The sequence below is a fragment of the Engystomops pustulosus genome, chromosome 1 (assembly GCF_040894005.1).
Source record: "Engystomops pustulosus chromosome 1, aEngPut4.maternal, whole genome shotgun sequence".
In the NCBI taxonomy this organism is placed as follows: Eukaryota; Metazoa; Chordata; class Amphibia; order Anura; family Leptodactylidae; genus Engystomops; species Engystomops pustulosus.
This window is the reverse complement of record NC_092411.1, coordinates 108935786-108957980: the sequence shown is the minus strand read 5'-3', so window position 1 is coordinate 108957980 and position 22195 is coordinate 108935786. Positions and strand designations below refer to the sequence as shown.

General features: G+C 39.2%; 1 protein-coding gene across 4 annotated transcripts in view; it reads right to left on the bottom strand.

The window, feature by feature from the left end:
- Nucleotides 1-22195, bottom strand: part of FANCC (FA complementation group C) — a 110570-nt gene that overhangs the window by 44123 nt on the left and 44252 nt on the right. For 3 of the 4 annotated variants that reach the window (XM_072150838.1, XM_072150837.1, XM_072150840.1), the window contains exons 5-7: nucleotides 11832-11942; nucleotides 10002-10051; nucleotides 4039-4203 (exon numbers count right to left, since the gene is read on the bottom strand). In XM_072150838.1, the coding sequence (XP_072006939.1) occupies nucleotides 4039-4203; nucleotides 10002-10051; nucleotides 11832-11942 (326 nt within the window). The remainder of the gene's footprint in view (nucleotides 1-4038; nucleotides 4204-10001; nucleotides 10052-11831; nucleotides 11943-22195) is intronic. The other variant, XM_072150839.1, reaches the window with a different exon arrangement.

The following is a 22195-nucleotide window of genomic DNA, read 5'->3' as shown; positions in this document are numbered from 1 at the left end:
CTATGGATGACATATACTACTGTATTCTGCCTAAAGAACGCGTCAAAAAACTACCTGTAATCTGATAAGCACGTAGCATGTTGTAAAGGAGGAGGAGCTGAGAAGATGGATAGTTTTGTTAGGAAAGAAAATTGATGAATTTACTTTATACACTTAAAGGAAATCTACCATTTGTTTTTATGCATTGTGAACCAAAAATACCTTGAGGATGCTGTAGCTCAGCCGATGCAGAAATATATCTTGTTTAATCCCTGAACTTGGTTTGGCCGAAAAAACAATGATAAAATTATGATAATGAGGCTCTCTCACTCCAGTGGATGCCCCAATGCTATCCTCTTACCCTAATTATGCTCTGCTCCAGCCTGACCCACTGCTGGAGTATCTATGGGTATATAAAGCTGTCGGTGTGCATGCAGCGCAGCTGTTGCAGAGAAATGTGTGGGGCACTAAATGTTTTCCAGGATAGTAGAAATACTTCACTTACCATTTTTGAGTATTTTTACCATTTTTTTGTTAATTGTCATACTCAATAGGAGTTTAAAATGGTAGTAAAAGACCAGGCAGTAGCGGACAATGCAGGCCCCCAAACCATGCAGTGGCTGAAACAGCAGGCCCCCAGACCAAGCGGTCGCTGACACTTCAGCCCCCGAGACCAGACAGTGACTGACACAGAAGGCCCCCAGACCAGGCAGCGACTGACAATTTTTTTTATTATTCTGGCGACCGTGGGATTAGGAGGTGTTAAACTCTTACATTTTTGATAATTAATTTTTTATTTACTTTAATTTATAACTTTGGAATTTTAAAACTGTTGTTTTTATATACAGATCACATGTAGCAGTTATCTAATGGAAACAGCCCATTAAATAATTGTTACCAGTGATTTGTACACAGAGACATGCAGAGAGGATGCACATCTTCCCTGCATGTTTATTAACCCTGAGCTCTCCAGGCATCCTGATGACACCATCACTGACATCTCTGGATCCCTCAGCATTAGTGTGCACATTCACAGTCCAGTGCATGCACTGTGAGGTACTGTGCATCACTCAACCGGGAACATGCCAACAGCATGCACCACAAAAGATAGAGCAGATCTTATTCTATCCCCACTTTGCGTTCTGAGCAGTCATGGGGTGAGATCCACTCACCCTGCTGATGTCAGCAGGGTCGCAAACAACACCACACTGCCTATTTCTTGGAGAGGTGTGTGTGTGCAAGACACCATAACACAATATAAACACAATTTAAAAATGTTAATGTGGGCTACTGCACACACATAAACACATGCAATACATATCACACACTTTACTGGCAGTGTTGAGTAAGTGGTTAAAATGCAATAGCAAATATAAGTCAGCTCACCACTTGCAATTTTCCTGGTGCACAGCATCTCTCAGGGGTGAAGGGTACCAATATTGGTAGCAGTGCAAAAATTAATCCAGCACTCAGGAAAAGAATATAATAGTAAAACTTGCTTGACTTGTATTTCCTTATTTAAAATTGGAACAAAGAGAGATTCAAGACCACAAGGAAAAGTGCTGTTTTTCCACCATCTCTGTTGGTTCCAATTTTAAAGCATGAAATAAAAAAAGAGTTGGAGTCCCTTTCGCTTAACAGCTTAGTGTTTTTTTCTGCATTTTATGTATATCATATGCTGTTAATACTGGGAGGTGTCAATTTTACAGTATATTAGTCCATAATATATCAGCATCCGTTGTTCAAGACTGAAAGCATCAGTACTTATTTACTCAATTGTTAAAAAAAAAAATCACTATTAACTAGTAACTCCTACCTCTGCCACTAGATGGCAATAAAGTTACACAGATAGCAATCTAAAGTGCCAATGTTGGTCATGTGTTCTTTATAACAGATTTAAAAAAAATAAAGGTCTCTGACTGGTCCAGTCAAGAATGGTCACATAGTTGTTCTGAAGCCACTGCTTTGTTATTTTAGCTGTGTGCTTAGGGTCATTGTCTTGTTGGATGGTGAACCTTTGGCTCTGTCTGAGGTCCAGAGCATTCTGGAAGAAGTTTTCATCCAGGATATCTCTGTACTTGGCCACATTCATCTTTTCTTCAATCGCCAGTCTCCCTCATAGTATGATGCTGTTACCACGATGTTTCACTGCTGGGATTGTATTTGGCAGGTATGAGCAGTGCCTGGTTTTCTCCACACATACCGCTTAACACCAAAAAGTTCAATCTTCATCTCATCAGACGAGAGAATCTTATTTCTCATAGTCTTGGAGTTCTTCATGTGGTGTTTTGCAAACTGTATGTGAGCTTTCATAAGTCTTGCACAGAGCAGAGGTTTCTCAGAAAGTCCTGACTAGTGTAGGCTAGTTTACTTTGTGGAAGTTTCTCCGATCTCCCTACTGCATCTCTTGAGCTCAGCCACAGTGATCTTCAGGTTTTTCTTTACCTCTATCACCTCGGTTTTTCTTCCACGATAGCTTAGTTTGGCTGGACGGCAAGGTCCAAGAATAGTGGTGGTTGTCACAAAATTCTTCCATTTAAGGATTATGGAGGCCACTGTGCTCTTAGAAACCTTGAGAACTGCAGAAATTCTTTTGTAACCTGGGCAAGATCTGTGCCTTGTCACACTTCTGTCTCTAAGCACCATGGGCAGTTCCTTAGACATCACAATTCTCTCATGCTGTGACATGCACTGCGAGGTGTGGGGTCTTATACAGAAAGATGCGTGCCTTTCTGAATCAAGTCCAATCAGTTTAATTAAACACAGCTGGACTCTAATGAAGGAGTAGAGCCATCTCAAGGAGGATCAGAAAGAAATGGATAGCGTGCTAGTTGAATATTTGAAGATAAGTTGACTTAAAATGACTTAACATATGACTACAATAAAAGTAAGGAATGCAAAAATTTAAAGAGGTCTGCATACTTTCTGTACCCACTGTACTTCCCAAGCATTGGATGACTTTAACATTCAGCAAAGATCTCTCATAAATGCCTTCCTGATCCCTGTATATACAGCTTACAACTGTAATGCAGGATAGTGACATGAGCTGTTAGGTCTTAGTAAACTTACATCACCTATTTCGTAATTCTAATCTGAATCCGCCTCATTAAAGGAAATCTTGAAAATGTATAAAAATGATTTAAACAATTAAAAAATAAAAATAGAGAATTGCAGATCCCCTCACTGCACTCTGACACATTTCTAACTAAGAACACCTACTTGGCAAACTACTGCAACTTTTAGGAGGAGACAAGGTGATCAAGAATTGTTATTTCATGGGAAATACAATTGTTTACTAAAGCCGTTAAGTCAGGAGAGAAGACAGGTCCTCTTTAAAATTTAACAAATTTTTTGACAAAATTGCATAAATGAATAATGCAGATGATAATAGTAAACTTTGTAATATAGTTTCTTAAATAAATATTTCGCTTTGTCCTTCTTTCTCCCCAGCCTTTCTTCTTTAAAAGCCAGTTTGTGTAAATCAGATTTCTGTTCTGTATACACTGACAGCTAAAAGACAAAGGAACCAGATAAAGTTTCTAATGACTTATCTTGTGACCGACACCTGAGGAACCTGAATCTTCAAAGAAAATATTCTCCTTTCCTTATCTAAGCTATGTATACTGCTTAATGCAGGAGGAGTAGGAGCTGAAAAATGGATAGAAAAGCTGTTTAAGTATAAGCTATGATTCTCTCTCACCTTCCTCTCTTTCGGTCTCTGTCAGTGAGGATGGAACGCTAGAAAAAATATACAGTAGGAGATGCCATAAGGATGGCTTGGAGCAGTGAGATAGAAGAAGCTGTATCTATATTCAGAGGGCAGCATGCTGAGAACAGGGAAAGGCTGAAGCTATCAAAAGAGGCAAAGACACAGGTACATATAGATGGAGAGACATGTGCAATCAAAAAAATTTATTGAAAGTGGCCAACCGCTTCTTAAATTAAAAAAAAAATGCTTCAAATGGTTGTTTATGCTGCAAGTCTGTTAATTATTCAACCAATAAAAAACAAGCCAAAAAAAAACACATAAAAGATCGGCTGCATCAGTTACCTACTTACTTTTGAAATGCATCATTTACAGCATCTAAGAAGTGATTGTCAAGAACTTCATAAGGCTCAGGTCCATGGTAAAGAAGTAATGCTTCCAGCAATGGGATTACTTCAGCCAAAGTAAGAAAAGGAATACATGCCACACATATTGAGCGTACATGCTCAGCTGATAGTCTGTTAAAAATTAATGGAAAATTAAAACAAGCTATTTATGACATTTCACAAAGTATTTCTAAATATCTAAATAGAATAGAACATTTAGGAAGAGTGAACCATATATTTAATAAAACAGACAAGATCATATTAGAACCAAGATGCTTCCCAACACTGGATCCAGCAATTTTCTGTATTCAATGGAAAACATAATGTAGTCTTACATTGCATTAAGACTTTATCAGCGATATGAATAAATAATTAAACAGTTACAAAATTGTGTAAAATCCATGCATACAGTATAAACCAGTTGACCAGACAGAAAAAGTGTCGCATGGGACAGTCCATGAAAAGTTTGAAACATCTGCCAAAGACAAGTCACTACATATTGAAGGGATCATTTTATTTTAATGATAACTGAATGCTAACATCCATCCATCATACATGCTGCTTTGTTATCATCGAGTGTGGTACAAAATCCACCAAGGTAAAAACTGTATACACTCTATGGAGCCCATACACCCATACACAGTCATATACTGTCCTTTTATAGGTTTCTCCTTACTGAAAAATCAAGTTATGAACTTTTAAAATGTTAGAGCATTATATGCAAATTTACCCTAACTAGTCACAGAGACAAGCAGCAACTTCAACTTGTCATGTATGAATAATGCAACATTAACCCCTTAAGGACCAGGCCCTTTTTTGTTTTTGCGTTTTTATTTTTCACTTCCCACATTCAAAAATCTATAACTTTTTTATTTTTCCATGTAAACTGGGAACCGGAAAAAAATTCTAAATGCAGTGAAAATGATGTAAAAACACATTTGCGACATTTTCTTGTGGCCTTGGTTTTTACAGCTTTCACTGTGCACACCAAATGACAGGTCTATTTCATTCATTGGGTCAGTACGATCACGGGGATATCAAATTTGTATAGGTTTTATAATGTTTTCATACATTTACAAAAATTAAAACCTCCTGGACAGAAAAAAAAAATCTTCATTTTGTCATCTTCTTGCGCTAATAACTTTTTCATACTTTGGTGTACGGAGCTGTGGGTTGTGTCTTTTGATGACATTTTCAATGCTTTTATTTTTAGGACTGTACGACCTTTTGATCACTTTTTATAGAATTTTTTCTATTTTTCAAAATTTAACGAGGTTAAACGCAGTGAAAAACAGTTATTATATTTTGATCGGGCATTTAGGACGCGGTGATACATAATGTGTGTATGATTTTTACTGTTTATTTATATTTATATCAGTTCTAGGGAAAGGGGGGCGATTTTAATTTTTATGTTTTTTTAATATAATTTTTTTTTAAACTTTTTTTCATTTATTTTTTTTACTATTTTTCAGACTCCCTAGGGTACTTTAACCCTAGGTTGTCTGATTGACCCTATCATATACTGCCATACTGAAGTTTTACAATGTGCAAATCTTTGTGTGATCCGAGGCTGTCATGGCAACGGATTGCCGCTCCCCGATGAAGTCACGGGGAGCAACGATTGAAGCCAAGCCCACGGGTTGCCGGCTCTTTAATGCCTCTTTAATGATCAAAGGGTTAAAGCCCGCGATCGGTGTGAGCCCTCTTCATACAAGACATAAGGTTACGTCTTATTGCGCTATGGGGTTAAGCAGGTTTTTCCAATGACTGCATCAGAGAAAAAATTTTCCTCTCAGCCTCTGTGACTGGTAAATTTGCATATGGCAATCTAAGAAAGTGACCTTTTTAATGCTGGACAACAGGGCTGTGGAGTCGGTAAGCCTAACCTCAAACTCCGACTCCTTCATTTCCCTAACTCTGACATACATGGGGCATGTCAAAGAAATACATTTACAGTAATAATAAGGCTTTTAATCACCATTATGATATGATAACAAGTTATTTAGGTATGACGGACAAATATTTATTTCAATATAACTTTAGAACAATAACTTTAATAAATTGTAATTACTCAAAACACTTGTGGAAAAAAATGTTTTCAACAAAAATGTACTAAATAATCATTGTCTATTGAGTCTAAGAATTTGTTCTTAGAAACAGTGCGCCAGCGTATGATAGCCCCGCCTCTGCAAATTCGCAGCCCGATACATGAAGAGGCTTCCACCTGACCTAATTATTTTAAGGCTACAGAACAGCATCTGACTTGACACAGACTTGAGTTGGTGGCAACAGGAAAAATCTCTAACATTTTTCAGATATAGAGGAATTGCCTTATGAACAGTCAGTATTGATCAATGGTGAAACTTTCAATATCAGGCTTTTATCTGGAAACAGCTCACTATGTGTTTCACATCATAATGCTGCAGAGCTAAATAACATGAAGGCTTGGCCTCTACACCTATAGTACTTTTTTTACGTGTTTTTCTGAATTTAAAAATTTCAGATGTTAAAAAACAGTTTTCCCCTCATATTCTATGTATAGTGTATAGAATCCATCAGAACAGCAAACATCTACAAACATGAACAAGAAGAAAAGCAAACTAAAACATAAAGCAGTATACAGAGAGAACATGCACTGGGCACTCTTTCCTTAATCCTTCCTACTCTTGATCAGGAGTAGAACAGACATTTATAGGACATAACATAATTTCCCCATATTCTGATAAAAAATATATTCAGAACATATTGGAGTGAACTAATTGTAAAAATGTATAATATATTTTTCGAGTTGGTCCATTTTACTCTACAGCTCTGCTGTAAACCTGTCTACTGTTTAACTGAAATATATTTAAGTTCTTTGGAAAGGGTTAATAAATACTTACACATATTAAAAAAATATCTGCCATTTGTTTTTACGCATTATTAACCAAACATACCTTGAGAATGGTGTAGGTACACGGATGCAAAAACACATCTTGTTTAATCCCTGAAACTAGTGGTTTTGCGGAAAAAACTATTATAAAATTATAATAAAGAGGCTATTACCCTAATTATACACTCCTCTAGCATGCATCAGGCTGCCCAAGAGCCTGGGCATCATCCAGCTTTCCTAGTTCCTGCTGATTATTACGCTGCAATGTCATTCAGGAATTTGGGAAAGCTGGGTAGAGGCAAGCTGCAGTACATAAACACATTACTTCCACATAGACAGAGCTGCCTGCACTGTCCAGGCAAGACTAATCAACCTGAGCTGGGATGACTCATTCACAGCAGCTGGGGGATGGTGCAGTGATTGATTACTTCTGCCTGTCAGGGACAAAACAGTGAATACAGTGTCTAGGCTTATGCTGGGAGGAACAAGACTGGAGCAGTGCATAATTCTGGTAAGCGGAGAGTGCCTGGGCGGCCACAGGAGCTTAAGAACCTCACTATCATAATTTTATAATAGTTTTTTCAGCAAAACCCCTTGGTTCAAGGATTAAACAAGATATGCTTCTGCATCAATGTAGCTACAGAATTCTCAAGGTATGTTTGATTCATAATGCAAAAAAGCAAATGGTAGATTTCCTTTAATACAGATTAGGGGCCTGCCCGGGCATTTTTAGCGATTTTTAAGGGCCATAGCTTTTCTTTTTGCATGCTACCTTATAATTTTTTGCAGTGTTTTATTCGGGGGCATAGAGCTAATTAAAAAGCTAATAAAAGTTTAAACATTTTTTTTTCCCATTTTTATTTGGGCTAAAAGTGGCTTTTTGTCATTGGTCATTTATAGAATGAGTGATAAGTCAATTTCCCACAAAAAATTGTAATTGTACTGCGAGCCAGGAAGTGACTTCCTGGAAACCGCAGTACTATTATGTCCAGCTTCAGGCACTGGTTCACAAGCAGAGCTGGTATCAGAAGATGAAGATGTCAGCAGTATATTATTGTGTGCCATGGTCAAGCATGTAAAAGTAAAAACACAAGTAGAAAAACATTTTTATAATAAACAAAGAATAAATACGGTAAATGAAGTTGATTTGGTATTGCTGCATTCATAACAATCTGTACAATAAATTAGAAGACTTTTTAGTCCCACAAGGTGCATGCCATAAAAAACACCCAAAAAACAAATCCCTTCACAATAATGTTCTAATAAAAAAAAATACCCAAAAAAGTTACATGCCCAAAATTAGAAAGAAATGTGGCGAAACAAATAAGCCCTCAACCAGCTCTTTCAACCAAAAAATTAACTTATGGGAGAAAAGAATAACATATTATTACAGTGATTGGCCGAAAAAACCCTAAAAAAAAGAATAGATTATTTTCTATTCCTCCACCCAGAAAAAGTTAATAAAATCTCATTAGACACCCAAAAAGGACAAAAAATGTTATATGTGTAACACTGTGACAATGCAAATCTGTCCTAAATGGCGTCTCCCCCCATCACATCTGAGGTATCGGTATACTCAAGAGAAACTGGTTGTCAAACCAGACCTGAACTTTTCGTCATTTAATCCACTGTGAATGTGTAATTTTTTGGCCAAAATGTATGTATTGTCCAAAAAAATTTCAATTTTTAAATCATTTTATAATCTCCATGATGTTTTAACTTCTGTGAAATACCTAAGGGGTAAAATAAACATCTTAAAAGTGGTTTTAGAAACGCTGAGGGGTATTGTTTCCAAAATTGGGTAATTAATTAATATTTGGGCCTGTACAACCTATGTTTTAGCGACATTCATGAAAATGTGAAAAATTACACCCAAAGTTCTAAGCCTCATAATGTCCAGAAAAACAAAAAAGATGCATTAAAAACTAATGCCAACATAAAGCAGACATTCAGTAAATGTTAGTCATCAAAATCACCTGGCTATGTTAAAGGTGCGCCCACACATTCAGTGTTTCAGGTGCAGTTTTTGAAGCCGAAAGCAGGTATGGATCATAATGGGTGAGAACATATCACTGAGAGAAGGTGCTACTCCTGTTATCGTAGTCCACTCCTAGTTTGGACATCAAAAACTGCATAAGAAAAACTTAACATGTGGGCGCAGCCTAAGGCTGGTGCCACACGCACCGCTTTGTCTGCGTTTGAAAACGAAAACAAAGCTGCACCCACCGGGGCGGGCCGCGGCCCGTTCGCATCGGCGTTTCTATGGAAACGCCTGCGATCGGGAACGAGCCACCGGTGTTTTGCATTAAATTAACGCAAAACACCGGTTTCAATAGAAACGCTGATGCAATCGGGCCACGGCCCGTCCCAGTGGGTGCGGCTTTGTTTGCGTTTTCAAACGCAGACAAAGCAGTGCGTGTGGCACTAGCCTTAGGCTGCGCCCACACGTTAAGTTTTTCTTATGCAGTTTTTGATGTCCAAACTAGGAGTTAAGTACAATAACAGGAGTAGCACCTTCTCTCAGTGATATGTTCTCACCCATTATGATCCAGCCTAAGGTGTTTCATAGTTATAACCACTTTAAGTGAAACATGTAAGAATCTGAGAACAGGGCTTCGGCAGGAAGGTGAACACTGACTCCGGCAGGTTAAACTATATTATGGTTTCTATATTTTTCCCACGGTGGATTAGACTAAGCATTAACAGCAAATCTGCAGTTAAAGGGGTTGGCCACATTCACTAAATTTTCTTATAAATATAGTAATTACACCACCCAGTACCAGATGGAGGTGATAAACCTTCCCTATAATAAAGGCCCGATCCTGATTTGGCTGGATTACCAGGCGCCATCTGGAGCATTGGGACAATGCTGGAGAATTTCTTATTAAGCTAAATAACAATAATGTTTGTTAGCCTGCCCCACAAGAAAATTATATTAAAGCGGCCAAAATCTTAAATTGATGTGGATTTGACATGTATTTAATGTTTTGCACTCCAAATTCTTAAATCTGTATCAAAAGTTTTACAAATTAATTTATTGAATATAAAATATACTTACATTTGGTTATCTTGCTGACTTCTAAGCCGCTTAATTAATGTTGAAATTATCTATAAAAAGAGCAGAATATGAAATGCAATTATAAATTAGGAAGCAACCCTGATTGACAATCAATTTTACATGCTGTTGTGCAAATGGAATAGACAGGTGGGGACTCGTGGTAGCATGAGACGGACTCTGCAACCCCCACAAGTGGCTCAGGTAGTGCCGCTCATCCAGGATGGTACATCCGTGTGAGCTGTGGCAAGAAGGTTTGCTCTGTCTGTCAACGTAGTGTCCAGAGGCTGGAGGAGCTACCAGGATACAGGACTGTACACCAGGAGATGTGGAGGAGGTCGTGGGAGGGCAACAACCCAGCAGCAGGACTGCTACCTCCGCCTTTGTGCAAGGAGGAACAGGAGGAGCACTGCCAGAGAACTGCAAAATGACCTTCAGCAGGCCAAAAATGTGTACGCGTCTGCACAAACGGCTAGAAACCGACTCCATGAGGATGGTATGAGTGCCCGTCATGCATAGATCTCTGTAAGCAGAATATAAAGCAGTTGTCCCAACTTATAAAGTTATTCCTCATCCACAGCACTCAGCTATCTCCATATATAAATAAAGAGTATTATTATTATAGAGCATGAATGGGAGTGCTGGAATAGCTGCTTTAACCATAAGTGATAATGGTGTTCTCAGTGGTGATTCCAGCAGTCAGACTCGCATCACACTCGCAACACATGCTGATCGGATCGCACGGCCCGAACACTGCACACCGGGAGTGAACTCAGCATGTCAGTTCAGTCCCGGTGTGCAGCGTTCTGGCCGTGTGATCCGAGCAGCATGCGTTGCGATCACGCATCACACTAACAAGTGTGGAACGGCCCTTACCCGACATGATACCAATAAAAAGCACAGCTTGTCCCGCAAAAAATAAGCCCTAATACATCTCCGAATATAATTTTTTTTTTTATTTTATGCCTTATAGAGCATGGTGATGCAAAAACAAGCAAATTTCTCAACAAATGAGTTCTATATTGTGCAAAACAAGGTAACCATAAAAAAGCTATATAAATGGGGTATCTCCGTAATCGTGGTAACCTATTTAATAAAAATAACATATTATTTTTATTGTACAGTGAACGGCCAACAAAGAAAAAACTAAAAACCCTACACCAGAATAAATTATTTTCTTATTCTCATCAAGAAAGAGTTAATAAAATCAATCAATTACTGTACCTATTGAACCCCTCTAAATGATTCAACTCAAAAGTGAATCTTATGATGGAAATAATAAGCCCCCATATGTCCATGTTACAATAAAATAAACACGTGATAATGCAACTCTGCTCTGAATGGCGCCTCCTTCCCTTCTATGCCCGGCCGCGTGCCTGTATAGCAGTTTACCACAACATACGGGGTATCAGTGTACTCAGGAGAAATTGGGTATTAAACTTTGTGGAGCTTTTTGTCATTCCGTCCACTGTGAATTTTTAATTTTGGACCATAATTAATGTATTGTCAAAAAAAGTTAGAAATTGTAAATTTTACCTCCACTTTGTTTTTACCCCTGTAAAACACCTAAAGGGTTAACAAACTTCTTAAAGTTGGTTTCTCATACATAGAGGGATGCAGTTTCTATAATGGGGTAATTTATGTGGTTTTACTATAATTAGGGCTCTCAAAGTCACTTGAAAACTGAGCAGGTGCCTGTTAATATAAGTTTTGGGTGATATGACTATCTACTTAAAAAGAAAAGAATTTAGAACTTTGAAAATTGAGAATTTTTTCTGGAAGCCCTAAAGTGGCTTGCTCCTTAAGGGGTTAAGCATAACATTAAAAACTTACATTTTTCAAAAGCTTTTCATAGTAGTCATCAGGTGTACATTCAAGTTGGAGAAAAATGTGAATATCTTTTCTTTCGTTTTCAGATGAAGAAAGAAGGTGACAAAAAAGACTCTGTGAATAGAGAAATGGTTGTTTTATATTTACCATAATGTATTTAGGGCACAGTATAATAACATACAAAAACTGACCTATATAGTGTGTGATTGGTTTCATAGCATTCAGGTTAAACAAGCTGCCCTAAGTCCTCCAAGCACAAGAAGAGGCGATAAACCAGTGATAAATGGAATCATCTGTGTATCATTTGAGGTAGTATAAACTTCATATTTTGACTAAAAACTGACTCACCTTGACATTATGGGACAATAAATATGTGGCTGCTTTATAAATATTGAAGAGTATTATCGTAATTGGAATTACAGGTAGGTTGGTAGTGGGACATGCAATTGCTGTGCACAGTTTATGGAAAATGTTGAGCATAAAAGGTCGGCATACCTAACAGACATGTTCAGAGAGCCTGGAGTGACACTGTTTGAGCTTACTGCTTGGACCTGATTTCTTGGATTGTTGTATGAAAAATGTATACTGATTTATTCTAAGTTTATGCTCATAATGACCTATGAGTCTATGACATTGTCATTGACAACTTTGCCCTCATACAAATATTCTGACAAAAGATATATTTTTACTCGAACTGCGAGAACTGTGATCTTAAGCTCCTGTAATCCAATGAAGACAAAGTTTGAGCTACAATCTTAACACTGAAGAAAACCTATGAAGATTTCTGTAAACTATTATATCTAATAGTAAAAGTGGAAATGGATGGTTAATCAGGGTTAAATGAATGTTACTAGTTGCACAATGAGTCACATGTATCTAATTTTTGGCTTGGCTTTTCCTTCTTTATTCTTGACTTTACATGTCACATGTACACTTTTACCTTTTTTTGCACCCAAAATATTCTCCCTTCAAAGTTTGCCATGGTCAAGTTTTCTTGAGTTGTCCCCTTATTCCAGATGTCCCTTTTTTTTTTAAAGAAATCATTTTGGTGCAAATTTAAACCCACCACCTAATTGGCATAGGAGATAGTTGGAGATTTTTTTTGTGACTTTTGTTAAAAAAGCCACAAATTTACTAAATACCACAACTCCTCAAATGCCACATGTGTTAATAAGTAAAAACCACTAAGATACATCTGACCAGAAAAGTAAAAAAAACAAACAAACAAAAAACAGGATCAGTCATTAGATGTGTGTATGATACCGAATGTATTTTCAACAGCCACAGGGAGGCAACATTGGACAATAAATGGTTGGTACAAATACTTATCCTATGAGTTTATATATACTGTATATCTTAGAATGTAAAAAACTAACAAAAAATAGCACTATTAAAAATTTCAATTGAAATCATTAAAAATGATACAGTTAAAGTAAATCTACCACATGGATGCAGTGCTTCTAAATCATGCATACTTACAGTACACGCAGGCATGTACCTCCTGAAACAGGATCCAAAGTTTTACTGAAAAATTAAGTTATCAGAAAGAAGAATATATATGTTTCAGGAGGCACATGCCAGCATGTAATTGTGCTTGGGTTAGAAGCACTACATGTGATAGATTTCCTTTAAATCAAATAAGGCAGCCGAGACTTTGGTTTGATTCTCATTTGTAGTATTAGAATCGTACATTCAGCATAAATCTAAAAATAATAAAAATGAGAATCGTGAGCTGCCAGGTTATGTAAAAATACAGTATCTGCTGGCTAATCTAAGGCAAGCATTTATAATTTTCTATCTGTACTGGGGTCTATATTATTATTGGTCTGTTCGAGGGGTTCTCCATGATTAGTTTTTCATCTGGTCACTATTCTTTGTTAGTTTGCAATAGGGGTCTGACATCTTGGTCTCCATCAGTGGCATAACTATAAAAGTCACAGTTGTAACTGGGCTCATACGCCGGGGGGGGGGGGGGCAAACAAGCTGGTGTACAACACTTGGATCAAATTGTTGACAGCAACCATTTTAAAGGGTACCAGTCATCAGGATTACACATTTTCACCTAATGACAGGTTCCCATAGACTTTTTAAGTCACAGGGTGTCCATGTGTCGTCATCATCAACATCTTATCTCATCTAGCATGCACTGCTACCTTTTCCTAATTCCTCCCTTCCTCCCCATCATGTCTGCAGGTGGGAGGGGGATGAGCTAACAAGGCACAGAGGAGATGATCATGATGACATTCAGATTGCAGCCAAGTAAAATATGCTTACAAGTCAATCCAGTTTGCTGTCAGGGAGCCAGAAAGTGAGTGAAAACAATAATTTTGTAAAAGCAAACCAGGAAATAGTATTAAAAAGGCAGTAGGAACCTGTCATTAGGTGAAAATGTGAGATTCCGATGACAGGTTCCCTTTAAGCACCATTCTCTTCAAACTCACTAAGATTTAAGACACAAGCTGCTAGTCGTGTTCTCTTCTTTTCATAGGTGATCATTTACCTTTTAAATATCGCAGTAGTACAATATAAAGCTATGTAATTGAGGTTATAGAGAATATGCAGCTGCAAGGGATTCAATATTCATCATTTTACAACATTCTTACTACATTCACAGAAAATGTCACTGGATATAACGGGAGTGTAATCACTTCCCACTGTGTACAACAGGTATACACTCACCGGCCACTTTATTAGGTATACCTGTCCAACTGCTCGTTAACACTTAATTTCTAATCAGCCAATCACATGGCGGCAACTCAGTGCATTTAGGCATGTAGACATGGTCAAGACAATCTCCTGCAGTTCAAACCGAGCATCAGTATGGGGAAGAAAGGTGATTTGAGTGCCTTTGAACGTGGCATGGTTGTTGGTGCCAGAAGGGCTGGTCTGAGTATTTCAGAAACTGCTGATCTACTGGGATTTTCACGCACAACCATCTCTAGGGATTAGAGAGAATGGTCCGAAAAAGAAAAAACATCCAGTGAGCAGCAGTTCTGTGGAAAGGAAATGCCTTGTTGATGCCAGAGGTCAGAGGAGAATGGGCAGACTGGTTCGAGCTGATAGTAAGTCAACAGTGACTCAAATCGCCACCCGTTACAACCAAAGTAGACATAAGAGCATCTCTGAACGCACAGTACGTCGAACTTTGAGGCAGATGGGCTACAGCAGCAGAAGACCACACCGGGTGCCACTCCTTTCAGCTAAGAACAGGAAACTGAGGCTACAATTTGCACAAGCTCATCGAAATTGGACAGTAGAAGATTGGAAAAACGTTGCCTGGTCTGATGAGTCTCGATTTCTGCTGCGACATTCGGATGGTAGGGTCAGAATTTGGCATCAACAACATGAAAGCATGGATCCATCCTGTCTTGTATCAACAGTTCAGGCTGGTGTTGGTGGTGTCATGGTGTGGGGAATATTTTCTTGGCACTCTTTGGGCCCCTTGGTACCAATTGAGCATCGTTGCAACGCCACAGCCTACCTGAGTATTGTTGCAGACCATGTCCATCCCTTTATGACCACAATGTACCCAACATCTGATGGCTACTTTCAGCAAGATAATGCGCCATGTCATAAAGCTGGAATCATCTCAGACTGGTTTCTTGAACATGACAATGAGTTCACTGTACTCAAATGGCCTCCACAGTCACCAGATCTCAATCCAATAGAGCATCTTTGGGATGTGGAGGAACGGGATTCGCATCATGGATGTGCAGCCGACAAATCTGCGGCAACTGTGTGATACCATCATGTCAATATGGACCAAAATCTCTGAGGAATGCTTCCAGCACCTTGTTGAATCTATGCCACAAAGAATTGAGGCAGTTCTGAAGGCAAAAGGGGGTCCAAACCGTTACTAGCATGGTGCACCTAATAAAGTGGCCGGTGAGTGTACATTCAATATTACAGAGCTGTCTGTGGAAAATATGGGAAAATAGTGGTGCATATTTACTAAGGGTCCGCGGAACACATTTCCATCGGGTTTCCCAAATTTTTCCATTTTGTGCTGCATTTAACTGGGGGTTTTGGCGCACGTGATCGGATTTTGGCGCATCAGCCATGAACTTACATGCACCGCGAAGAAAAAGGTGAACTCTGGCGGACCTGAGCAGAGAAGCATAACATGCAGGAAATTGGATGCACGATCTTAGTGAATTGCGGTAGCTCCGAATCCTAGTCGGACAACGCACGTCGGGGATCGCGACGGGATGGGTAGGTAAATGTTCCCCAATATGTCCATTTTGTCAGGCCATGTCATTATATATTTAGAATGCTTTTTGAAGACAAAATCATCTGCCTCAGCAGATGGTCCAGTTACAAAGACTCAAAGACTGGGTGAGGAAACTCACACCTTGTAGCATCCTAGTTGAAACAGAGGACGACACCATGATTTTTAAAGGGGCTCTTCATGACTCTAGAGAAGACAGATACATAGAACTCCTAATGGGAAGATATCACTGGATATGTTTGGTCCCCAAACATGATGGGGCCCACACAGATTCAATGTCAACAGTACCACCTCCCTATGACTTATCAACATCATAAATGGTAAAAAAAACAAGAGACATGCAGAACGCAAAGCCACCAGAAAGGGAAGTCAAGTGACATATCTCAGTGTAGGGTTACATGAGTGCCATTATAACAGAGTGTAATGATCATACCCCATGAAAAATGAGACAGGTAAAGACAAGGTACAGCAAAAAAAAAGTTTATTTTGGCGGCTGTGTAGACTGCGTTATTTCCTTTTTCCTCCAATCAGTCCAGGGGGATAAACTATTTAACCCCTTAAGGAAGCAGAGATTTTTCGCTCATTTCTTGCTCTCCACCTACTTTTTATTTTGTTCGTAACAAATTTCACTTTTGTGAAATGTTATTGTACGAAAAAGAAAAAAAAATTTGCCATCTTCTTACGCTAATAACTTTTTCATAGTTTGGTGTACGGGGCTGTGGTATGTGTAATTTTTTTGTGAAATGAGCCGTTGTTTTCATTGGTGCCATTTTGAGGGCTGTGCGACATTTTGATTACTTTTTATTACATTTTTTATGTCATGTAAAATGTTGTAAAAGTCGCGTTTCGAACATTTGGGTGCCATTTTCTGTTATGGAGGTCACCGCAGGCAATAACCGTTTTTATATTTTGATAGATCAGGCCTTTTGCGACGCGGCAATATCTAATTTGTTTGTGATTTTTACTTTTTATTATGTTTTATATCAGTTCTAGGGAAAGGAGGATGATTTGAATTTTTAATATTTTATACATTTTTTTTAACTTTTTTTTTTCCCACTATTTCTTAGACCCTCCAGGGCACATTAACCCTAAATGGTCTGATTGCTTCTTCCACATACTGCAATACTACTGTATTGCAGTATTTGGTGTTTTGCATAGGATATATTACAATGAGCCACTGGCCCATTGTAAAGAATCTTCAGAAAGCATGCAGCCTCGGGTCTAATGAAGAATGAACGCCGCCTCTGGTCTAATGGTAACCGATCACCACCCATCGATGACGTTCGGGAAGCGACGATCTCAAGAAAGACGGCAAGTCTTTGCCAGCGCAGACAAGTAGCCAACACCTAGCGTTAGTGTTAGCGATGGGTCTTTGTTGCAGCAAAATATGCAGCAAAGCCCATTTCTGTATGAAGAGGGCTCAGCTGTGAGTCCTCTTCATATACCCTTCATAGCTCTGCGGCGGATATATCCGTCGTAGAGTGTGAAGGGGTTAAAAAGTAGAGTGATTGTTCCATCACTTCCATCTTCTTTATTTAATCTAACTTAGAGTTACATGTGTGCATTGTGCTTGGTAGTTTCAGGGCATAGTAAAGAGAGATTAACTTTCTAGCTTCACTTGACAGAAAAGGCAAAAAGTCATAACCTTTAAGTCTGAAAGTAGATGTAACCCTTGACAAAAGGATATTGTCAGTTGAGATATCTTCATTTTGGACTCCCATATCTTTTATATGGGTTAAAATGGAGTGCCAGACCATTGATATATCTTTGCAATGTCATCTTATGCACCTTCAGTGACTGACTGCTTCACCCCATGTGTGAGAGGGAGAGTTATCGTAAGCCATTCCTCCCTGCTGTGATCAAGCTGTTCAACAGACAAAGCCCAAACAGAAGTAACCTATGCTCAGCACTTAACCAGTCCCTGCAGGTCCCATCCACAGACTGAACATCAAACTGCTGATCATTTCTTGTCTTCTCTTTCTTGTCTTTTATCCCTTTTTCTTTTTGTTCATTTATGCATAATATTATTATTCTGTCTTTGTTTGTACTGTACTCTCTCTGCTGCTGTAAATTTCCCCACTGTGGGACTAATAAAGGATTATCTTATATAGACCAGTTTCTTCCTCGAATCTTGGGGATAGCTGCATACAGTACTGAAACTAAGGGGGCCTATACCAGCTAGAAGACAGCTTATAAGTGTTAAAAGAGTTATAATTAATTCCTTCACATATGAAAGCAGAAAAACAGGTTTATATCCCTGGATGGGGTGAGGAGGAGTATACCTTTGAAAGTAGCTTGGGAATCGGCAATTGTGGGGTTTCTCTCCAAGAGAGGTCTCATTTTGTGCCTTAGAGGAAACAAAATAAGAGCATATATGGTTTTGTTTTTATCAGTCCTAGGTTTGGGAAGTTCAAATTACACTATCAGGGAGGGAGGCAGGGAGTCTACCATTATGGGTTTTGTCCTCTCTTCTAGGGGAGGTCATGCTCAGATGGTGCTGGAGAAAACCTATAACCAATTACCTACCCAGCAGCTGTACATCACGAATGCTCAATTGGTGTGCTGAAATTTCTTGTACCACTACCTGTATTAAGGATGTCTGAGCATTGTACACTGCTCTAAAAATAAAGGTAACAATTAAATGATACATCCAAGATTTAATGGAATGAAATATTTTCATTAAAATACTTTGTTCTGTACTAAGTTGAATGTGCTGACAACAAAATTACAAAACAAAAAAAAATCAATGGAAATCAAATTTATTAACCAATAAAGACCTGGATTTGGAGTCAACCACAAAATTATAGTGAAAAAACACACTACAGACTGATCTAAACTTTGATGTAAAACAGGACAAAATGAAGCTTAGTATTGTGTGTGGCCCTCACTTGCCTGTATGCTCTACCTATAACGCTTCAGCATGCTCCTGATGAGGTTGCGGATGGTCTCCTGAGGGATCTCCTTCCAGACCTGGACATCTGCCAACTCTTGGACAGACTGTGGACGAGTCATACAAAATAGAGTCCAATTTTCCACCCTGATAACTATATCACTAACGGGAGTGGTACATATGGACATCAACAAAAGTCCACTGAAATCAATGAACATTTTAACTGATCAGTTTGACTCCCTTTTAAATTGTTTTTGTAACAGAATATAATATCAATTGACAACATCCTTTTGTCTAGGGCTACACCCACTTTCAGACTTAAAAGTTATGACCTTCTGCCTCTTCTGTTAGAGTGCAGCTAGAGATTTAATCCTTCTATAGTGTCCCCTGAACCCAGTTGTGAATTGGGCCTAACCAATTTGATAGTATTTTGTTTCTTAAATGAAGTATGCATGTTATATGCAAGTGTAGCTCAATGTAAACACTGTAGCATAGTGCTTATTTTATTAAAGGTGTTGGCCAGTTTTATTAAAAATGTCTCTGCATGTATACAGAACTTTCTGTTTCTCACCCCTTCAGTCCGTCCAAATGGAGTCACTCACTGTACCTCTTTCTCTTAAAGTCTATCTCAAGGACTTCAGTCCCTCCTATTCATCAGTGCTTAGACATATTAAAGGAAACCTACCATTTAGAATGGCAGGGGTAAGCTGTAAGTACCGAGCACCAGCTCAGGGTGAGCTGGTGCCGATACTTACTTTCGTTAGTGTTATAAACCGCGGTATCGCGGTTTTCACACTTTTTAAACTTTAGAGCAGGAGAGGCTTCGACGCTGCGCTGGTGCTCGGTACTTACAGCTTACCCCTGCCATTCTACATGGTAGGTTTCCTTTAACAAAGATACAGGAAGAGTTTGTAGACGGCAATAAAGTAAGTAGCAAGCAGATGCGGCTGTTAACTTCAAAGCAGTGTTTGGAGCAATTTAAGCGAGATCCGAAGGAGTTTTTGCATCATTACACACCAGAAACTAAGCAACAATAAAAAAAATGGATTTCTCCCTGTGAATCTGCTCCAAAGAAGGCAGGACAGTCCCATCGGCCAGAAAGGTCATGGCGACAATTTTTTGGGATGCGAATGGCGTCATGCTCATGGGATTTTTTAGAAAAAGGAAGAATGATCACTGGACAATACTACAGTGAGTTATTGGACCACTTCGACAAAAAGTTGAAGGAGACACGGCCGCATTTGAAGAAAAAGAAGATGCGGTTTCATCACGATAATGAACCAGCACATTCATCCAGAGTTATTGCCGTCACACTGCATGAACTGCATTATGAATTGCTGCCGCACACCTGGTATTCACCTGATCTGGCTCCCTGCAACTTTATCTTGTTCCCTAACATGAAGAAATGACTTGCGGGAAAATTTAGCTCAAACGAGGAAGTCATCGCTGAGACTGAGGCGTATTTTGGAGAGTTTGACAAATCTTATTTTTTGGAGGGGTTTAAAAAATGGCAGGAAAATGGGTTCTTACTGAATCAACCTCGTATTAAGGCAGTAAAGGCAACTAATGTAAACTAAGTAACCCTTTTACAAATTCCTACAGATACAGTTAGGTCTTTAAAGAGTAACTGTAAAGTTTTTTTTCCACAAATCAATAGCTTGTGGGATGTAAAACAACTTTGCCTATTATCTTTGTTACCTATATGGTTTCTTTGCTATACCCATCAGATTACCTCAGAGCTGGTTCCTCTCCCTGTGCTGTCAAGCCCAGGAGTCTGTAGTATGAACACACTCTACAGGACTCCTGGGAAGGGAGGGGCTGCTGCTGCTCCATGTTCACAGAGGAGGTCATGTGACAGAGCTCTCTCTGTGTATGAAGCAAAGCTGGATGTGTTCAAGACTGTGGATACAGATGTCTCCTGCACAGAATAGTGAGGTAGAAGATCTCCCCAGTTCCCTATCAGTCCCTCCATCCTAGTCTGAGATTCTACAGAACCTTTTCTGTCTCTCTCTGCACCTCATGCTGCAACCCTTCCCCTACCTTGTCATCAGCAGTCTGCAGATAAGCTATTAACCCTTAGTGCTCACAAAGAACAGGCTATAGACTACATGTAACTGGTTTCCTTATGATTTCTTTCACTTACCTTCCCTGCTCCTCCATGTGATGGAAGCTGCCAGGCTAGTTACCATATAGATCCTGTATGTGCATTATGCAGTGTTTAGTGGATTTACATGTGGGAAACTAAATGGACTTTTGAGAGAGATCACAAGCTAACTGGCCACAGCTAAAAGGGCAAAGACAGACAGACATTCCACCCACTTCACCTCTGGTGAGAAAGATTTTTGTCAAACACTTTCAAAACAGAAAATGCCATAACTTTGGAAAGAAAAAGGTGAGCAGCAGAAAGTAGGCATTGTTCTGTTTGTTTTTAAAGACGGGACATATAATAAATTGGTAAAATTGTTATAAATTTACAGTTTCAGTATTTAAAATCTTCTAAAAGAAATTCTAGTTTTGGTTCTGTACATTACCACAATGAATTTTGAACAAAAATTTCTGATACAGTTGAATTTCCCACTTTCTGCTTTAATCCAGTGGGTTGAGCAAAATGAATAACATTTGCAGAAAAATGTGAGGAACTAAAGCATCTTTTAAAGAGGATCTGTCACCCATAAAAAAGGCAATAGGAGCTGCTTACCAAAGCAGTGATAAACTGCTAGCTTTATCGGAATCCTCCATTAAAGCTAGTAGACACTGACGCACAGTACAATAGGAATGCCTGACTGTGCTCAAAGCGGTCTGGCTTATTCATGAGGGGGCAGACCGAGGTGCTGCTTCTTCCCTGGACCGCTGCTCCCACTCCATAGGTCGGCGGTGACTGCCAGGCTTCATGCGGCAGTCACACTTCAGGGGACCAAAAGATATATTCTCGTGTATTAGCCGAGTTTTTCAGCACAAAAATGTGCTGAAAAATCTTACCTCGGCTTATACACGAGTCAATTTAAAAAAAAAAATTCTCACCCTCCGGCACCCGGACCCTCCGCGGCGGCTTCCGCTTCTCTCTGCATTCTTCACTAGCCGGCAGTCGCGTCCATGCAAGCTGCCGGCGGGCCCACCCTATGATACGGCGTTGTCGCCGCTGATGACATCATCGGCAGCGACACCGCTGCATCATAGTGCGCGCCCGCCAGCAGCTCACATGGACGCGACTGCCGGCTAGTGAAGAATGCAGAGAGAAGCTGCCGCCGA